We start from the raw sequence: 22,463 nt of genomic DNA on the forward strand, positions 1-22,463 counted from the left end.
GCCACTCGGCAAAGCAGGCCCAGGCTCACATAGATAGTCATAGACGCGCCTACAGCTGTTACGTATCCCTTGTCTCTAGAACTCCATTTCCCATGATCCTCCTGTTCTCCACACCTGCACTCACTTCCCTCGTTATCTCCCCATCTTCACTCATCATCATCACCTGGACTTCCTCGTTTGCACTCCCTATATATATGGACTCACTCCCTTCACTCCTGGTCTGTTCTTATATGTTATACTGTGTGTTTGATGTTGTTTCTCTCTGCTTTATGAATAAATACCCTTTTGTTGTGGACGTCCGTGAAAGCCTCATCTTTAACAACACCAGACCCGTAACAACAGCACTACGGAGCAGCAGCAGTACACATATTTTGGCGTTCAGATCTGCTGTGTGGGGGGTATCAGGCCGAAGCAACTCGGCCGCTTTCTTAACTTGGGTAGCACGGACCATGCGGTCCACTGCTTTGAGGGGGTTCTACCATTCTTGCAGCAGCCTTTTCCTTGTTGTTTTATTTGACTAAGCTAAACAATTTGTATTTGCTCAGCAGTAACTGCAGCTGCAGCAACAGCAGCAGCGTAGCAGATCTCGTACGCCAAAATCAAGCCATGTATACTTCATGCCCCATGCCAATAAATGCTGGTTGAATTTAATTCACTCCGAGAGTTGAAATGTTTAAAATGAAACAATTCGTAAAAAAACAAAACAACAAAAAAAACCCACTGTGTGACCAATAGGGAAAACCCAGAAGGTGCAGTGCTATAAATTATGTGCCTTGAGTCCAGTTGTCTTAAACTAAACAGTGAACTTTAATCACACTGTAACTGCTGTACAGTATAATGATACTAACTCTAGTTTCTCCAGCTTGAATTGTGGGTTCATCAGTAGATCACTGAGGTTTTTGACTCCAGAGTATCCTAGTTCATTCACACTCAGGTTCAGCTCTCTCAGGTGTGATGGGTTTGATTTCAGAGCTGAAGTCAGAGCAGAACAACCTTTATCTGTTATATCACAGTCACTTAACCTACATTAGCAGAAAGAGAGAGAGAGAGAAGGAAATAAGAGAAAAGAAAATAACTTATTCTGTAAAGTCACATCTTAAATAAATAAATCACAATCAGACAGAGGAAGTGAGATCATTATCATTTCACCAGATCACAAAATATTAAGATAAAAAGAAATTACACAAATATAATGTGAACTCAGACTCTTCATGAGATATTGAGTATAAAGTGTTTTAGTTTAAACTGTTGACGTGATTTTAAGCATTTTGATTCTTGTACTGTATGTGAATGTTACTGACCTCAATCTCTCCAGTTTACAGTGTGAATCCTTCAGTACGTCACGTAAGTGCTTCACTGCTCTGTTTATTATTATATTCCCACTCAGGTTCAGCTCTCTCAGGTGTGATGGGTTTGATTTCAGAGCTGAAGTCAGGATGACACACTGTTTCTCAGTAATCCAGCATCCAATCAGACTGAAGACAGAAAGAGAAAATGACTCAGATCTATGATGATCATCTTATTGAAGAGCTTCAGCAGCATTTAGTTTCCAATAGTCTGTTCTGAAACCCAGTCCACTAGTTCTGTTTGCTGGAAGATACTGTTTCTTCTCTTTCATGTTTTAACTATTAGATGTGTCCCTTCTTTATTCTGTTGTAAAAATCAGATTTCTGCATGTACACAATCAGTAAATTCAGTCAAATTCTTAAAATGAAACAATTCATAAAAAAAACAAAACAAGAAAAAACACTGTGTGACCACTAGGGAAAAACACAGAAAGTGCAGTGCTATAAATGATGTGACTTGAGTCCAGTTGTCTTAAACTAAACAGTGAACTTTAATCACACTGTAACTGCTGTACAGTATAATGATACTAACTCTAGTTTCTCCAGCTTGAATTGTGGGTTCTTCAGTAGATCACTGAGGTTTTTCACTCCAGAGTCTCCTAGTTTATTCCTGCTCAGGTTCAGCTCTCTCAGGTGTGATGGGTTTGATTTCAGAGCTGAAGTCAGAGCAGAACAACCTCCATCTGTCATACAACAGTATCTTAACCTAAAGTACCAAAGAAAGAGGGTTTTTTAAATTTTGAAAAAGACTTTATTTACATTAAGCACTTTTCCAAAAAAAAAAAAAAATCCACTGTCTACATTAGTAGAAGAAGAAAAAAAATGTTTCCATCAACAACAGAGCATAGACCCTCATTTTTACACCATTTCATTTAAAATGTGATAAGATCATTAATGGAACTGTAAAAATTGAAAATCACTGAGTATTCTGGATTTTACTGTAGCTAAAAACAAAGCATCAATATTTTGATCTGATCCCAGTTCTAGTTTTTCTACTCACATAAAACGTTAACTTTGCTTGACCTATAATAAAATGTAAACATTGACAAAAAAACCCCTCTTCTAACATATTTAAAACCAACAGTAAATACGTCTGCAGAAAAAGATTTATTAAAACTATTAAATAAATTTTGTAATAAATTAAACCTTTTCAATCTAAAACAATCAATATAAACTGCTATTGCACCATGTAAAAGTCTCCACTGTACGTCCCCAACACTTGTACTTAAAATTGGTTTATAAAATGATCTCCAATCTGGTTCATCATCATCACACAGAAACATTACGCCATGGTGTGTCAATTAAAGGTCCCATTCTTCGTGATCCCATGTTTCCAACTTTAGTTAGTGTGTAATGTTGTTGTTAGAGTATAAATAAAATCTGTAAAATTTTAAAGCTCAAAGTTCAATGCCAAGTGAGATATTTTATTTAACAGAAATAGCCTACAACGAACGGCCTGTTTGGACTACATCCCTCTACTTCCTTCTTTAATGACGTCACTAAAACTGTGTTTTGACTAACCTCCGCCCACAGGAATACACAAGAGTTGCGTTTGTAGAGTGTGTTTGTCGCCATGTCGTCGAAACGCTGTTATTTTCATCCCGCAGTCCAATCACCTTTGTTTGGCCTTCCCAGGGACGCTGTACTTAGAAATCAGTGGTTACAATTTATGTTTAACTCGGTTCCCGAAAATTATAATCCACATGTTAAACTATGTGCAGCACATTTTACTGAGGACAACTTCCTCAATCTCAATCAGTTTAATGCCGGATTCGCACAAAGATTATTTTTGAAAGATGGAGCAGTTCCCTCTTTGTCTGGAGAAGGCGTTGTTTGTGGACCACAACCGGTAAGTGTATTTTATTATTTACGTTGGTGCGTTTAACAGTTTCTGTAACTTATCACACAAAGGGCAACGCTGTTTAGCTTTGTTAACTAGATGGCAATTGAAACTTATCCGACCAAAACCTTTAAAAAGTGTAGTAATTCAACCGGACACCATCGATTGTTGGTGTTTGTTATGATCAGTTTAAATTATTTGTTGATTATATCTGTTGTTTACTGTTTAACCACATGCTGGTTTAGCTGCAGCCACGCGAATCATTGTTCTATGTTTAGGCATATGTAACGTTACCTACTGTAAATAAACAGCTTACCATTGTGACACATCCTGCAAAAGACGTGTTTGCACAGGTTCTACTCGATCCTCTTCATCTATGTTCTCCGGGTCTGATTCCGGCTCAAATTGATAGGGTAAAATTAAAGACGTTTACAATAACACTGAGCGCTGCATCACCCCGTTATGGTAAGAGGCGTGACCTTTCCGGGCACAGTGCGCTCAGAGCTGTCGAATCACAACACAGGAACCGCTGGCACAATCAGAACTCGTTACGTATTTCTGAAGGAGGGACTTCATAGAACAAGGAAGTCATCAGCCCGTTTTTATGACCGTGGAAACAGCGGTATACAGATAAGTAAATTATGTGAAAAATACTGTGTTTTTTTACACGCGAAACATGAACACATGTTATATTGCACACTATAAACACAATCAAAGCTTCAAAAAACCACGAAGAACGGGACCTTTAAGACATATTTTCCGGAACTTAAAAACATACTGAAAACATCATCTAACACGGGTACAATTAAAAGAATCAGATAAAACATCTTTTTCATTAGGCACATTTTTGCTTTCACAGTAATCCGATAAAAGTTTCAGTTCATCAGAAGTTCATCTAGCAAATGAAAAACAAATCGTCTTGACTTAATCTTTAGAGTCAGACTCAAAGCAACTGTTTCCATATTCTCAACATCTGGTCCTGTCAAATTAACTAAACTCCCCGTATATATTTTGGAAGCCACAGGTATTTCAGTGAGTCCAGGAATTGTACAGTCATTGTGTGTTAAATCAAAGCATGCTCTATATATTAGCGGCATAACAGTGGGTACAGAAAGTATTCAGACCCCCTTAAATTTTTCAATCTTTGTTATATTGCAGCCATTTGCTAAAATCATTTAAGTTCATTTTTTTCCTCATTAATCTACACACAGCACCTCATATTGACAGAAAAACACAGAATTGTTGACATTTTTGCAGATTTATTAAAAAGAAAAACTGAAATATCACATGGTCCTAAGTATTCAGACCCTTTGCTGTGACACTCATATATTTAACTTAGGTGCTGTCCATTTCTTCTGATCATCCTTGAGATGGTTCTACACCTTCATTTGAGTCCAGCTGTGTTTGATTATTCTTGATTATATATGAAGTAATTCTATACCGTGTAGAATATATCACAGCAACCTTGCAAAAAGCCATACATGTGAAAACTACATGCTTAATCTGCTTAAAAGACACCCAGATGTAGGGTGAATTGCTTACAGGGCGGCCAGTGAAGGCCACACACCTAAAGCAGCTCAATATCTGATAAAGCAAGAGCCCACAAACATGGGAACTCGTTCAGACTGAAACCGAGTTATCTAGCAGATAAGACTGTAGAGTGCCCACATAACCAGTCTTCCTCAACACATTCCAACAAGCAGTGTACTCAGTAAAAACACCCTTTTACTCTTTAACTCCCTCGAGTCAGAGGTATCGCCAGCGATACCACCTTGGTTTTTTTCTTATCAGTGTGAAAGAGACTCAAAATACTCCAACAATGTTGCACATACAATTAAGAGTTATACACCATTTTAATCTGTGAAATATCTTCTTTTATTATATCTTCTTTTATTTCTCTCGTCTCCCTCTGAACGAAGTCCAATCTGATAGTTCTCAGTAACTTAACTGTAACTTAGTGAATACTAATCACAAAAAAATAGACTTATGTCTAAAGAAATGTTGAAATGTCAAATCGAAAACAAAAAATCTCTGTTTATGTAATCTGTATGAAAAGAGACACATGTCAGACGCTCATGATTCAGCTCATTATTCAGCCCACGGAGCAAGTGCTATTCAGAAGCAAATTCTGAGGCAATACATGTTTACGTCATCTCAATCATGTATTTATTGTCTTGAAAAGTGTTTATCTGTATGTTATAGGCATGGTTAGTGATCTCTGGAAGCCTCTGTTAGTTCCTGGAATGTCACATGACCTGTTCTTCTTTAGAGTAATTTGTGGACTAAAGGTGTACAGAGCGCCCTCCGGCTGCAAGAATGAATTGAAAACACAGTACCCAGCGCTCATAGTCATGACAATAAATATTGAATAAATATTACTCCTCTGCAGAGGTGTAGTTTGTGGGGGGATTGGGGGCAGGTATTCAAAATCCATCAGTTACAACCTCCCCCAATATTTCAACATGAAAATCACAGTAGATCAAATGAAAAATATGTAGAATTCATTTATTTTGTAACAATACTTTTGTTTCTAATCAAATATGAGTTTGTCATAATAAATTAGACAAAAAAAATACTCCCCCTCCATTGAACCGATAACGCCCAACCAATGCGCACTTTCACCAAAACAACGCGAGTGGTGTTGTACTGTTTGAATGGGAGAGCACGGGTAGCACCAAAAATGAAGAGAACCGCTGCCTAGTCGACTACATTAAACTGCTGGTCAAAGAGGGACGTTAAAAAGAATAAAGCATGTACTAAAAAGTAGGTATGAGAATATTGTGTAGGCTAATAGCTAAATAACACTCCACATATTTTAGCTAGCTAATCCATTGCAATTTAGCCACAACTATAAGTGTAACTGTAACCAGTTACCAAAACAGCCGTCTGTTTTGTTAGTTCATTTTTCAATAATGTCTGTAATTATCAATGACAAAAGTATTCACATCGGTGTTTGTTTTCTTCCTAAATTAATCTGACTGAATAAACGATTTAAGTGACTCACTCAATAAAAAAGTGAATCGCTGCCGCCTACTGGCGTTTCAATATTTAAACAATTTCTTTCTTTTTAGAATCACTCAGTTATGTTAGAATTTGATGAATGATTATACATAAATTTTATAAAGTTGTGAAGTATAGATAGATAAATAGAAAGATGTACTCAGTAAAAACACTTTTTACTCTTTAAGCAAGAGGAGTACAAACTTATGCCATCATGCTCTGAAGGAGGCCCAACAGGGCCTGTGACTCCAGAAAGACACGGGCTTCAGCTAGTGGCAGTGTCTAAGCTTTAAAGGAACCAAATATGAGAACCAAACTATCCAGTGAGGTTAACTAATTTAACTCGACCTGAGCTTAATTAATCTACACATTCCAACAGGCAATGTACTCAGTGAAGACACCTTCAACCCTTACAACAAGAGGAGTACAAAGAATATATGCTGCCATGCTCCAACTGAGGCCAAAACCGGCCTAATACTTCAAATGATCACCGGCATAAACCTGTGCCAGTGCTAGTTCTAAGTGAGCAAAACTCTGACTAAACATCTACCAACAAAACTTGTGATACAACAAGCTGTTGTGTACTGAAGGAGGCCCAAAACAAAGCCTTCTACTTCAAACAACATAATCAACATCTTGTGGCAGTGTTCAAACTCTAAAGGGAGCTACATGAGAACTAAACTGAATAGTGAGTTTCACTAAACAAACTCAACCTGAGCTATGCATTCCAACAGGCCATATACTCAGTAAAAAACACTTTTACCCTTATTAGCAAGGGGAGTATCAACTTAGTCACCATGCTCTGAAGGAGGCCAGAATAAAGCCTACTACTACAGAAAACAGGTGCTAACATGTGGCAGCAATAGAGTTATAGGGCTCACATTATGTAGGGCAAAATAGAACTAGTGCATTAACAACCCTGAGAAAAAGGGGAATGCTTCACTTTTCATTCATACTACCCTGAAATTGTGAATTTCAAGGGTGGGCGCTTTTCACCAAAGACAGAGACATCTGTACTGAACCCTAGTTAACAAGAGTTTAAAGAAAGCTAACACTGTTTCACTCAAGTGTTGAATCTTAATTCAACACTTGAATCTTAATTCATGGAGTTCAGGGGAAAAGACTAAAAGTATAGAATGAAAAGCTCTAGAAAAGTGGGGCCACAGCAACACATGCATTTTCTTATTCACGTAGTGATAAGTGGCCTAACACCTGAGACAAAGGCACCAGGGAGACTTAGCAATAGTCTGCTACCTTAGCTGCTATCTATCTTGCACCTACACCAAAGGGGTAAAGGGGCCTTGGCCTGACAAATCTGATAAGAGGAGGACAGAACTAGGAAAAGCTACACTCTCCTGTCAAGTGTAGTAATAAAAGGGTGAAATGCTTCAGTATATCGCCTAAACCCTAGTTCTAGCCTAAGCCAGCTATACTGTATCTGTGGGCCTATAGGGTCACACATAAACATAGATCTGCCTGGGGCTTAAACTCAGCCTCTAAAACTCTCAATAGAGAGGAGGCAACTCTGAAAATAAACTCCATAAAACAAGAGCTCAGAGGAGCGATGCTCAACCCAAGCCAAACAATGTCAGGCGGCCCCGAAGGCAGACGCTTAATATAGATCCATCTGAAGTAAAGAGTGCCAATCTCTAATACAAACTCTAGCTATGACCAGAGGAGAATAGCTACTCTACCATATGGTGGCTGTAAAGGTGGCCATACAGCCAACACAAATAAAACCAACCTAATGAGAACTTCAGGGCCCTAATTTTCCCCTTCTATTTCTTTTTACTCACCCGGGAAAAAAACTATACAGGAAAACTAAGGTCAATATATTTTAATATAAAAATAGACCAAGCTTACTCCTTGCGGCTCGAAGAACGGAGATTTACCATCATAGAAGGATGGAATCTATGGTTCTTTCAAGCCTGAAAGAGCCCCTTCACTATCAAGCCAGAAGGCAAGCCAACAGAAAATTTTCGCCTGGGTAAAAATGATCACTACTCAGGAGGTGGAAGAAGAATGGAGAGGGAAGATGTAACTAACTTCATGGAAAGGAAATCAATCGCTGATCCTGCTGGCGTCTGTAATTGATTACCTCAATCAAATTTTTCTTCTTACTAGAGTCCCGCCTTCTCTGGGACCTGCTCTGAGGAGGAGGTGCCCGAGAGGCGACTAGACTTCTGGCCCTGTCTCTGATCCTCAAATCAGGACAGGCCAGGACCTCCTGTCTGTCTGGGCCCAGAATTGGATCTGAGCGGTATGCAGGTTAAAACGCTGCCGAGCGCGCCTTCGCCTCAGGGGACAGACCCTGCCCCTGATCCAGATCCTTCAGCAGATCAGCCTGGTAAGCCTGTAACACTGCCATCGTGTATAAAGCAGCACCAGTCTGACCCGCTGCCATGAATGCCCTGCCATTCAAGCGAGATGTCATCTCAAGGAGCTTCGAAGGCAGGACCGGAGCTTTCAATGTCTGTGGCCGCCCTGCGACGAGATAGTTAACAAACATCTCGTCAATAGGGGGCATTGACCCAAACCAATGCTGGCTCATTCCCTCAACATCAGCAAAATTAGCTTGCTGATGTCTGTGAATATGAGCCGAGTACGGGTTCTTCCATGCCTTCTTGATCTCAACATGTAGATCATAAAGGAATGGAAGGCTTGAACACCTGTTTGTCTAATATTCATTCCTGCTCTATAAACAGCAGACACCAATTAATTCAATTTAAGATTGTTCATCTTTTACATTATTCCAAAGTCAGATTACATAGAATATATCCATTAGTTTCCCCAGTGTGTGACAGATGTAATATGTCAGAGGGTACACTGTCCCATGCTTTTTGGTCTTGCTCTTCATTGACAAACTTTTGGTCTAAAATATTTGACTGGTACTCCAAAGCATATCAGAGGCCCCTTCAGCCCGAGCCTGGACTTGCTATTTTTGGCTGCTCACAAATAACAAGGGTAATTCCAACTATAATGCGGCAACCATTGGAACTGGGATTGATAGTTGCCAAGAGACTGATATTGAAGGAATGGAAGTCTCCCTCTCCTCCCTCCTTTCAGGTATGGATAATCGATATGCTATCCATAATACAAATGGTAAAACTTCGCTTTAGTCAAATGGACACATTTTCCCATTCTTGGAATCAATTCCTAACTCATTTTAAAAAACGAAAATATAGTAAACTAATTGTGTTCGTGTATCAACAACCTTTCCTCCCACCGCTGTACTAAATGTGACTGTATCAACTGGCAATAACTACATCTGGGCCCTGTTTGTTTGTTTGTCGTTTAATTTGAAAATGTAAATAAATAAAATATTTTTTTAAAAATAAAGGAATGGAAGGCTCACGGGGGCTGCCGGATTATTGTTGGAAAGGAACCGTTCGCCGAGCCGTCCGCGTGCGGTCCCTTTCTTAACGTGCTTTTATGGCAGCTGCAGCCTGCCAGAAGCGTGCTCCACAACCCTCTGCATACGCGGGGCAGAGAGGCTTTGAAGTTTCAGAAGGCTTGCCCTCTTCCTCTTCAACAGTCATCTCCTGCTCTCTTGGGCTTAAAGCCAGAAGAGCACTCGCTGCTGTATCAGATGATGTCAAAGAAAGAACATCATCACTATTATTCAGCAGCTCATCCTCATCAGCCGCTGGGGGTTGCGAGAGATTTCCACCTCTCTCAAACTCCTCAGCAAGCTCCATCTGTGAGCCCCATGATTTCAGTCGCTGCTCTGCCTCAGCACGGGCGGGACCAGTGTGACACTGTCACATAAGACACGTGTTTTATCCTCTCAATATACAGTACAGTCCAAAAGTTTGGAACCACTAAGATTTTTAATGTTTTTAAAAGAAGTTTCGTCTGCTCACCAAGGCTACATTTATTTAATTAAAAATACAGTAAAAAACAGTAATATTGTGAAATATTATTACAATTTAAAATAACTGTTTTCTATTTGAATATATTTCACAAAGTAATTTATTCCTGTGATGGCATATTTGTGTACAATATTTTTTTTCAGGATTATTTGATGAATAGAAAGTTCAAAAGAACAGTGTTTATCTGAAATCTAATCTTTTGTAACATTATAAATGTCTTTACTGCCACTTTTGATTGATTTAATGCATCCTTGCTGAATAAAAGTATTCATTTCTTTAATTTCTTTTCAAAAAAATAAAAATAAAAATTCTTACTGACCCCAAACTTTTGAACGGTAGTGTATAATGCTACAGAAGCTTTGTATTTCAGATAAATGCTGTTCTTTTGAACTTTCTATTCATCAAGGAATCCTGAAAAAAAAAAGTACACAACTGTTTTCAACATTGAAAATAATCATAAATGTTTATTGAGCAGCAAATCAGCATAATAGAATGATTTCTGAAGGATCATGTGACACTGAAGACTGGAGTAACGATGCTGAAAATTCAGCTTTGCATCACAGGAATAAATTACTTTGTCAAATATATTTAAATAGTACACAGTTATTTTAAATTGTAATAATATTTCACAATATTACTGTTTTTACTGTATTTTTAATTAAATAAATGTAGCCTTGGTGAGCAGACGAAACTTCTTTTAAAAACATTAACCCTCTGGAGTCTGAGGCTGATTTGGGGCCTGGAGAAGTTTTGACATGCCCTGACATTTGTGCTTTTTTCAGTTGTTCATAAACATATAAATGACAAAAGTGTCATTACACTGTATTCAGCACAAACTAGGCTACAATAATATATGAGGAACATGTATGTACATGTTTGTGTTTTTGAAGGAATAATGTTTATGCGTGGTTACTGAAAAAACAAAAAACTTAAGTCACTGAAATAAGGCCAAAAAAAGTATAGTGCTTACAATACTTTAGGGTATTGGAGGTTGTAAACTAGAGTTTTTGCTTCAAAATTATGTAAAAATTATGCTGCCTACTCCTTCATATAAAAAAATATATTGATTTCGTTTTTGTAAGACACTTTTTGCCAAGAAACACAGTATGCGTGGAGGCGTGAATCACCACTGAATAATGGGCCATTCTCACCTGAGAAGACAAAAGAATTGGATAGTAATGAGCTGAAATGACTTGCATATTAATGAGGCATTTCAGTCAGGTAGGCTGTGAAAAAAACCTTCTGTGATGTCTCAAGCTCATCATGATATATGAAACATACAGAAAAATATTATTACAATATAAAGTAATGGTTTTATATTATACTTTAAAATATAATGTATTTCTGTGATGCAAAGAGTCTGAATATAGGCTTTTAGTTTAAAAGCATGCACATTTGGAGAAATATTGGATTCTCATATGCTTATGTCAATTTTCTATACAGAGGAGTTATATTTATTTAATATTCATTGTCATTACTATGAGCGCTGGTGTTTTCAATTCATCCTTGAAGTCGGAGGGCGCTCTCTGTGCATTTTTAGTCCACAAATTCATCTAAAAGAAGAAGAGGCTATTCCATGAATGGAGTTTCCAATTCATACTGCAGCCGGAGGGCGCTAAAGAAACAAAAACTCATCTAAAATTCATCTATAGAAGAAAAGAAAACAGGAACTAACTGCATGTCTTCTAGAGCTGGCTAACCATGACTTTTACATCCAGATAAACACTTTTCAAGACAATAAATACACGATTGAGACGATGAATGCATGTATTGCCTCTGAATTTGCGTCTGAATAGCGCTGGCTCCGTGGGCGTGGCCGCATTAGTGGATAATGAGCTGAATGACGGACTTCTGACATGGCTCTCTTTTCATACAGATTACATAAACACAGAAGGTTTGTTTTTGATTTGACTTACATGATTTAAAACCTGACATCTTAACGTTTTTTTAGACATAAGTTTAATTTTTCTGTGATTAGTATTCACTAAGTTACAGTTCATTTTCTGAGAACTATCAGATTGGACTTCGTTCAGAGGGAGAGGAGAAATCACGCATCATGTTAGTTTTCTTTATTTTACAAAAAGCACAACATTGTGTTTTTACTCTGAGTGTATACAAATAAAAGAAGATATTCTATAGTTTCAATTGATATATTACTTATGTCTCTATGACAAAAAATGATGGAGTATTTTAAGTCTTTTTTGCTGCAATGTGAAAAAAACCTGCAAGACGCGCCGGCGCGTTTTCAGACCTCAGAGTGTTAAACATTTTGTATTACCAGATTTGAAGAATCACAGTCAAGCAAAGCAGTCCCTGAAGACGATAAGATACTATGACGTCAAAGGCTGTCGTCGGCCAATAGGATTGGTGAGATTTGATGATTGCTTTCAGACACCAGTTCACGTGATGACATCCCCCAAAGCGTGTCAAATGCAGTGTTGAGTTCCCTTTCGAAAGGGAACAGGTTGTTGATTGTGGCCTGTCGGTCCACTCCTTTTCAATGGCTGTGTGAAGTTGCTGGATATTGGCAGGAACTGGAACATACTGTCGTATACGCTGATGCAGAGCATCCCAAACATGCTCAATGGGTGACATGTCCGGTGAGTATGCTGGCCATACAAGAAATGGGATGTTTTCAGCTTCCAGGAATTGTGTACAGATCCTTGCATCATGGGGATGTGCCTTATCATGCTGCAACATGAGGTGATGGTCGTGGATGAATGGCACAACAATGGGCCTCAGAATCTCATCACGGTATCTCTGTGCATTAAAAATGTCATCAATAAAATGCACCTGTGTTCGTTGTCCATAACATACGCCTGCCTATACCATAACCCCACCGCCATCATGGGCCACTCGATCCACAAAGTTGACATCAGCAAACCGCTCACTCACACGATGCCATACACGCTGTCTGCCATCTGCCCTGTACAGTGAAAACCCGGATTCATCCAAGAAGAGAACACCTCTCCAAAGTGCCAGACGCCATTGAATGTGAGCATTTGCCCACTCAAGTAGGTTACGACGATGAACTGCAGTCAGGTCAATACCCCGATGAGGATGACAAGCATGCAGATGAGCTTCCCTGAGACAGTTTCTGACAGTTTGTGCAGAAATTATTTGCTTATGCAAACCGATTGTTGCAGCAGCTGTCCGGATGGCTGGTCTCAGACAATCTTGGAGGTGAAGATGCTGGATGTGGAGGTCCTGGGCTGGTGTGGTTACACGTGGTCTGCGGTTGTGAGGCCGGTTGGATGTACTGCCAAATTCTCTGAAACACCTTTGGAGACGGCTTATGGTAGAGAAATGAACATTCAATTCATGGGCAACAGCTCTGGGGGATATTCCTGCAGTCAGCATGCCAATTGCACGCTCCCTCCAAACTTGCGACATCTGTGGCATTGTGCTGTGTGATAAAACTGCACATTTTAGAGTGGCCTTTTATTGTGGCCAACCTAAGGCACACCTGTGCAATAATCATGCTGTCTAATCAGCATCTTGATATGCCACACCAGTGAGGTGGATGGATTATCTTGGCAAAGGAGAAGTTCTCACTAACACAGATTTAGACAGATTTGTGAACAATATTTGAGAGAAATAGGCCTTTTGTGTATATAGAAAAAGTCTTAGATGTTTGAGTTCAGCTCACGAAAAATGGGGGCAAAAACAAGTGTTGCGTTTATAATTTTGTTCAGTGTACTTTCCAGCTGGAAGTTACTGAACCATTTAGAATTCTTTGCAAAAACTGTAAATGAAAAGCTGCTGTTCTACTTTTAAAGATGTATTAATCCTTGTCCTCCTTCTTTGGGTAAAAATAACACACTCTGAGGAACCCAATGTAACTTATCCCAGAAAAAAAATCAACTTAAATCCCTTAAATCTCTTATCATTACTAAAATCAAAAGTTGTAACTATTAGTTAATGGGCCTGAGCTAAAACTAACAATGATCAGTTGTATTTTTAACTAACATTAATGAAAAATAATACCTTCTTTAACAAATGTAGCTATTGCTCATTCTTAATCCTAGTTAATGCATTAACAAATGTTAAATAATGAGAACTTATCATAAAGTGTTACCTGTTGTTCTTTATAATTCTTTTGCACTTTAATCTGTTTGAAACATTTTACTTTATATTTTTTGTGTATTACGTTGTTGTATTTAAATATTATTTAAAGAATTATTTTTGTTATAAGAAAAAGAGTTCTTAAACCTGGTATACTATGCCAACACTTTTTTTGCAACTTATATCTCTATCGTGGTAATACCGTATACCGTGATAAAAGCTTCAGCCATTATCGCAACATGAAAATTTGATACCGTCACATGCCTAGGCTGGGCGTTGACACAAATTTCACATTGCCATATTCAATAACATGCTAAAACCTAGTCCAAGAGTTGTTATGAATGAAATATATTTAAAAGTAAAAAAATCTAAAAATATATATAATCTGTTGTAACACAACTTACCTCAATATCTCCAATTTACACTTTATATTCTTCAGTCCATCGCAGAGCTGCTTCACTCCTGAATCCTGCAGTTTATTATTATTCATGTTCAGCTCTTTCAGATTAGTATCTGATCCAAGAACTGTAGCCAGAGCTGAACAGCTTTTGTCTGTCAAGTTACAATTATTTAACCTACAAGAAAAATAAATAACAATCACAGAATTAGGTGGAATATTTTTATATACAAAAATAAAATATGTTTTCCATTATTTAATATCTTTAACATAAATAATACACACACACACACACATTATATATATATATATATATATATATATATAGCTTCTACAAAGAGAGTCTTTCTGGATCTACACTGAAAGCAACTAAATTTCCAGGCTTAAATGGGGAATTAGACTTTGTACCTTTTTTGTAATAAGATGTTAGACCTGAAAATAGTATTTTGTTGATTCTGGTTTGAATTTTTTTTTTTTTTTTTTTTTTTTTGAAACATAATGTTATACTATGTATATATTTTGTATTTTTATTTTATTTAAGTTTAGATTTTTGGGTGGGAAATATAAATTACATTGTGTATATTATTGATTTGTGATATTTGTGACATTGTTGAAAAGTGTTTTTTTCTTCATAAATTTAAATTACACTATGTACATTATCGATTATATATATTGAGTTGCGGATTCTGAGTTATATACTTTACTTCATTCAATATATTATCATTTGTTTATTTATTTTTTCTTTTGTTTATTTATATTGATTATACTTTGTTTAATTTAATTTATGTAATCGTCAAACTTCCTCTTTTCTGTTTGTACTGTGTAGCACAACCAGGTGATTGTCATTAGACTAACAATTGCTGCTCAAAATGAACTCTAAATGTGTTTGTTACTCACACCCTGATGAAAGCAAAATCAGCTGCAACGCGTAGGTGTGCAGACTGTGCACTTGTCACCTGTTTTAATATTTAGCCAGGATGAAATAAAGGCTTTTTAAAAAAAGTTTTCTAAAAGATTCGAGTGCCTTGGACCATGCTTAATTCTATGAGTTGAACTATCCCTTGCACCCAAAGAGCACAGAGATGGAACTCGTACCCAGTGCAACACTTCTTTTGCATTTTTTTTGCTTTGAGATATATATATATATATATATATATACATATATATATATATATATATATATATATATATATATATCAGGGCTCGACAATAAGGACTGCTCGATGGCCCGGGACAACCGTGGAGACAACCCTTGGGACAGTTGACAGAATTGTCACTTGCCCGATTGGGCCAGTGCTGCATCGTCTATGTACAATGATATCTAATTGTTGTTTTAACAATCTGAAATTATCAAGTATGTCCCTCACTTTACAAAAAAACGAAACAAAAACACAACCATAGAGTGTGTGTATTCACTATGTGATGTAGTCTAGTAGGTTAGACGAGTGCACAAACAAATTTAGAGTGGATATTTTCACGGTGTGATCTAGTCAATAAAAATTCATTTAGAATGCCCCCAAAATTCAAGATAAGGGGCAAAAATGCCCCTGTATGTCTTTTATATTTATATCACTTAATACAGTTAACCAACATCACATAAAAATTGCCGTTTTTTCTCCAAATATTAGCATGATTACAAATATGATATTGATTTTATACAACAGTTCAATAAACAAGAAATTACTAAGTGAAAATATGGCTTTAAAAAGGTAAACAATATATTTAAACTTATTAGAAAAGACAATTTGTCACTGCTGTGAACTGACCACCACACATAATATAAGGAATATCCAAAAACTTTAGGAGACAGCAATCTATGGCAGTTCTTAACCCTCTGGGGTCTGAGGATTTTCGGGGCCCTGAGGACGTTTTGACATCTCCTGACATTTGTGTTTTTTTCAGTTGTTCATAAACATATTAATGGAAAAAGTGTCATTACACTGTATTCAGCATAATATAATATAATATGTGAGTAACATGTATGTACATGTTTGTGTTTTTGAAGGAATAACGTTTATGCGTGGTTATTAAAAAAAACAAAAACTTAAGTCACTGAAATAAAGCCAAAATTTTTTTTTAAATCTGTGTTCACAAGACTTCTGGGTATTGCAGGTTGTAGACTAGAGTTTTTGCTTCAAACCGATGTAAAAATTATCCTGTATATCCTGTAACAAAATATTGAATATTCATGAAAAATTAGGTAATTTACACCTTAGAACACAAAATATTTGCATAATGAGCTGTAATGATTTCCATATCAATGAGTTCTTTCAGTCAGGTAGCCTGTGAAAAAACCCTCTGTGATCATGTCTCATCATGGTGTATATCAAATATACAGAAAAAACAGCAATACTGTGAAATATTATTACAATTTAAAATAATGGTATTCTATTATACACTTTAAAATATAATGTATTTCTGTGATGCAAAGTGTCTGAACAATTATGTTACCTTTATGGCATTTCATATAGCCTTTTATGGTCGCTAACCATGGCTTTAACATACAGATAAACACTTTTAAAGACAATAAATACACGATTGAAATGATGTATACATGTATTGCCTCAGAATTTGCGTCTTAATAGTGCTCATTCCGTGGGCGTGGGCGCATTAGCAGATAATGAGCTGAATCACGGGCGTCTGACGTCAGAACTAAAACTTTTATGAAATTAAGCTTTTAAAATATCAATTTATTGGGAGATATATGGTAACAACTGATAATATATGTATTTTAAGTAGTCTGTTATACCCTGGATGAGACAAAAACATGACAAAACATTAATTGACTTACAGAGCTCTTCTGGAGGTTTTGATGACTGCCAATAATCTAATGAGACACTCGTCTGATTTCTTGAATTTCTGAAGATCAAACTCCTCCAGCTCTTCCTCTGATGTCAACAACACAAAGACCAAAGCAGACCACTGGGCAGGTGAAAGGTCACCAGATGAGAGACTTCCTCTGCTAAGGTGGGTCTGAATCTCCTTCACCAGAGTTTGGTCGTTCAGTTCATTCAGACAGTAGAACAGATTGATGGATCTCTCTGCAGGCAGATTATCTTCTAGTTTCTGCTTGATGTACTGAACTATTTCCTTGTTGCTCTGGTCATTGTCATCTTGCTGTGTTAACAGACCCCGTAAGAGTCGTCGATTGGACTGGAGCGACAGACCGAGGAGGAAGCGAAGGAAAAGGTCCAGGTGTCCATTGTCACTCTCGAGCGCCTTGTCCACTGCAGTCTTGAGAAAATCAATCATGGTTTCATTTTTGTTTTTCTGTTCTGTAGACTCATGATCAAACACACTTGTCTTGTTGATGTCTAGAAACAGATGTGCATAAAGGGCTGCAATAAACTCTTGAATGCTCAAGTGAACAAAGCAGTACATGGTACCAAGAGTGATCCCTGTTTCCTCCTTAAAGATCTGGGTACACATGCCTGAGTACACTGATGCCTTATAGACATCAATACCACAGGCTTCCAGGTCTGTGTCATAGAAGATCACGTTGTTTCTTTCCAGCTGATGAAATGCCAGTTTCCCCAGTGAAAGGATGGTGTCTTTATCCCAGGAAACATCTGCTGTGTATTCTCCATCATACTTCCGTTTGCTCTGCTGGATCTGAAAGCGGAGAAAGTGTGTGTACATTTGTGTCAGAGTCTTGGGAGTGTCTTCAGTGTTTGATTCCTGCTGTGTTTTAGAGATCTCATCAGCCTGATTGTTTTTCACATCATTATTTCTTTTCTCCTCCAGAATGTTCTGGAGAACAGTGGCTGAAATCCAGCAGAAGACTGGGATGTGGCACATGATAAAGAGACTCTTTGATTTTTTAACATGATCAATGATTGTGTTGGCCTGATTCTGATCCGTGAATCTTTTCTTGAAGTACTCTTCCTTTTGTGCATCACTGAATCCTCGTATCTCTGTCAGCCGGTCGATACAGTCAGGAGGAATCTTACTGGCAGCTGCTGGTCTGGTGGTGATCCAGATGAGAGCAGAAGGAAGCAGATTTCCCTTCATGAGGTTCGTTAGGAGAACATCCAGAGAGGCTGGTGACGATACATCACGCCACGTCTCATTACCATCAAACTTCAGAGGAAGGCGACATTCATCCAATCCATCAAGGATGAACAGGACTTTGAATTGATTTCTTCTTGTAAGGTTCAGTCCTTTTGTCTCTGGGAAAAACTGAGTTATAAGGTCCATCAAACTTAGTTTTTCTTCCTCCTTTAAGTTCATCTCTCTGAATGGAAGAGGAAATATGAAACTGATATCTTGATTTTCTTTTCCTTCAGCCCAGTCCAGAACAAATTTTTGCACAGAGACTGATTTTCCAATGCCAGCGACTCCTTTTGTCAGTACAGTTCGGATCTCCTCATGTTGTTCTGGAGCTTCAAACAATTGTGTGCATTTAACCTGTATCTCTTGAGATTCATGACACCTGGAAGCAACTTCAATCTGTCTGACCTCATGTTCAGTATTGACCTGTTCACTGCCGCCCTGAGTGATATAGAGATCTGTGTAGATGTTATTCAGAAGTGTGGAGTCACCTTGCTTCGCAATTCCTTCAAACACACATTGATACTTCTTCTTTAGGCCACATTTGAGCTGATGAACGAAGAACAGCTCATCTAAACACAGGAACAAAAAATATAGTTTTAGTCCTATTTTTCTCTCCTACATTTATACAGTAAGTGTCAATCTGACAGATGGTCATGAGTCTCTGACCTTCTAGAGCATCAGCAGTTTCATCTTGCTTCATCTCTCTCAGGTAATGTAGTGTGAGATCAAGAGCTGCTGCTTTGGTACTGCATCTGTTCTCATTAAAGTCCTTCACAAAGTTTTGTGTGTTCTGATTTTTTAATATTTTCTTAAACTTTTCTAATTCATTCTTCAGAAACGTTATTATTTTGCTCTCAAGATCCTACAAACAAAGCAAGAAAAAAAAAGATACAGAACAACACAATTTAACCAGATCCACATCCATATTTGGTCAAAACTATTTATTTAGATATTAAAAATATTTGTAAAAGAAACCAGTTAAAAATGAAACTTGTCAATTAGCTGCCATTGAACACACAAAAAGTACAAAAACATCTTTTATTTACATTTTGATTACATTAAAATTAGGGATGCACCGATACCATTTTTTAACACTCTGAGGTCTGAGGGTATCGCCGGCGATACCATCGCGGTTTTTTTCTTACCAGTGTGAAAGAGACTCAAAATACTCCGTTAATGTTGCACATACAATTAAGAGTTATACACCATTTTAATCTGTGGAATATCTTCTTTTATTTGTGTACACTCAGAGTAAAAACAAAATGTTGTGCTTTTTGTAAAATAAAGAAAACCAACATGATGCGTGATCGTCTCGGTTACAAAGGTAACCCTCGTTCCCTGAAGGAGGGAACGGAGATGTACGTCGGACAGACCGACGAATAGGAATCTCGCCAGAGAGGCCAATCTACTTCGAGTGTAACTAAACGAGCCAATGCACATTGGCATGCAATCATATGCATCAGCTGCTTGCCTCGCAGCGCGGGTATATAATGAGCAGCAGGTGCGTTGCATCTTCAGGTTTTCGCTGAGGAGCCGAACCCAGCAGGCGGCAGCATCAGCAGGACAATGCCTGTGGCGACGGGACGTACATCTCCGTTCCCTCCTTCAGGGAATGAGGGTTACCTTTGTAACCGAGACGTTCCCATTCAGTCGGTCACGTTCGACGTACGTCGGACAGACCGACGAATAGGAATCCCTACCAAAGCGCCACAGGAGCTGCCCTCTTCCAGCGCTCTGTTGTGAGCCACCTGAACCCCCTTGCCTAAGGACGGTGGGACCGAGCTCACACAGAGAGGGTCGATCACTGTTGTTCCCAAAACCCATTCAGTGAGACAATTGGATAACACTGGGAAGCGTAGCCTTACATCAGATAAGGAACGCTGCGGAAGCCATATCCTTCCCCGAAGGAGTTATATGGATAAGTACATATGGACTAACCTTGTAGGCTGTACAACATATGGAAGAACTGGGGTGACTCCACTCGGTGAGAGATGGGTTCTCCCAGAGGGAAAGACACGGGCTTCGTTTAGGAGCAACCGTGGAAAAACCCATATGGGATCCCCGTAGGGTCACACATATGGAACCCAGCCTAAATCCGGTTCTCAAGGATACAGCGGAGTATAGGCCTGGCGCCAGACGCTCCGCCACGTCGGCTGCCGAGGGGTAACCGGAGGACTCAACAGGGTCTGCCCGAAGGGACTCTCTGGAGAATAGAACGCGCATGTAGCGCAGCAAGCCGACACTAAGCCGGGGCCTCTCCGTGCCTCTGACCTGAGGCGAGAACACGGGAGGAGACCGGCTCGACACGAAGGCTATAGTATCTAGCGAACGTGTTAGGTGTCACCCAGCCCGCAGCTCTACAAATGTCTGTTAGCGAGGCGCCACGAGCCAGCGCCCAGGAGGATGCTACACCTCTCGTGGAGTGAGCATGCAACCTGAGCGGGCAGGGCACGCCCTGAGCTTGATAAGCCAGGGCGATGGCATCCACTATCCAGTGGGCCATCCTCTGCTTGGAGACAGCCTTTCTTTTCTGATGGCCTCCGTAACAGACAAAGAGCTGGTCTGAGGTCCTGAAGCTTCGAGTTCTGTCTATGTACAGTCGCAAGGCGCGAACTGGACAGAGCAAAGCCAGGGCTGGGTCTGCCTCCTCCGAGGGCAGCGCTTGCAGGCTCACCACCTGATCCCTGAAGGGAGTGGTAGGAACCTTGGGCACATAGCCAGGCCGGGGTCTCAGTACCACGTGGCTGTCACCCGGCCCGAACTCTAGGCACGATTCGTCGACCGAAAATGACTGCAGGTCCCCTACCCTCTTGATGGAGGCCAATGCCACCAGCAGCAAAGTCTTCATAGACAGAATCTTTAAGTCTGCTGACAGCAAAGGCTCAAAGGGAGCGATCTGAAGTGCTCTCAGCACCAGAGTGAGGTCCCAAGAGAGTATGGAGGGGGGACGAGGAGGATTTAACCGTCTCGCCCCCCTAAGGAACCTGATGACCAGGTCGTGCTGACCAACAGATTTGCCATCTATGTGGTCGTGGTAAGCAGAGATAGCAGCAGTATGGACTTTGAGGGTGGAGGGGGACAGCCTACGCTCCAACCCTTGCTGCAAGAAGGAAAGCACGACTCCAATCGAGCATCTTCGGGGGTCTTCTCGGCGAGAAGAGCACCACTCGACGAACAGGTTCCACTTCGAGGCGTAAGCACGTCTCGTAGACAGTGCACGTGCCGAAGTGATGGTGTTAAGTACCTCAGGGGGTAAGTCACCTAGAACCTCCGCGTCCCTTCCAGGGACCAGACATGGAGTTTCCAGAGGTCTGGACGCGGGTGCCAAAGAGTGCCCCGTCTCTGAGAAAGGAGGTCTTTCCTCAGAGGGATGGGCCAGGGAGGGGCTGTCGCGAGGAGTGAGAGTTCTGGGAACCAGGTCCGGTTGGGCCAGTAAGGCGCAACTAACAAGACCTGCTCCTCGTCCTCCCTGACTTTGCACAGGGTCTGTGCAAGTAGGCTCACTGGGGGAAACGCATATTTGCGCAGGCCCCGGGGCCAGCTGTGAGCCAGTGCATCTGTCCCGAGTGTCCCCTCGGTCAGAGAGTAAAACAACTGGCAGTGGAAGGTTTCTGGTGAGGCAAACAGGTCTACCTGAGCCTCTCCGAATTCTCTCCAGATCAGCTGAACCACCTGGGGGTGGAGTCGCCACTCTCCTGGCAGCGCAGCTCGTGATAGCTCGTCGGCCACACAGTTGAGCACACCGGGAACATGAATGGCGCGAAGCGACCTCAGATGCTTCCGACTCCACAGGAGGAGATGGCGGGCGAGTTGCGACATGCGACGGGAGCGTAGACCACCTTGACGGTTGATGTACGCAACGGTCGCAGTGTTGTCCGTACGGACCAGTA

The 22,463-nt window shown here is 39.7% G+C and overlaps 1 protein-coding gene across 1 annotated transcript in view; it reads right to left on the minus strand.

Moving 5' to 3' along the window:
* Positions 1-22,463, minus strand: part of LOC125258704 (protein NLRC5-like) — a 239,929-nt gene that overhangs the window by 208,257 nt on the left and 9,209 nt on the right. The window contains exons 5-10 of the mRNA XM_048175689.1: positions 19,240-19,435; positions 17,312-19,142; positions 14,528-14,698; positions 1,879-2,052; positions 1,302-1,475; positions 849-1,022 (exon numbers count right to left, since the gene is read on the minus strand). Of these exons, the coding sequence (XP_048031646.1) occupies positions 849-1,022; positions 1,302-1,475; positions 1,879-2,052; positions 14,528-14,698; positions 17,312-19,142; positions 19,240-19,435 (2,720 nt within the window). The remainder of the gene's footprint in view (positions 1-848; positions 1,023-1,301; positions 1,476-1,878; positions 2,053-14,527; positions 14,699-17,311; positions 19,143-19,239; positions 19,436-22,463) is intronic.

Source organism: Megalobrama amblycephala, linkage group LG23, assembly GCF_018812025.1.
Source record: "Megalobrama amblycephala isolate DHTTF-2021 linkage group LG23, ASM1881202v1, whole genome shotgun sequence".
Lineage (NCBI taxonomy): Eukaryota > Metazoa > Chordata > Actinopteri > Cypriniformes > Xenocyprididae > Megalobrama > Megalobrama amblycephala.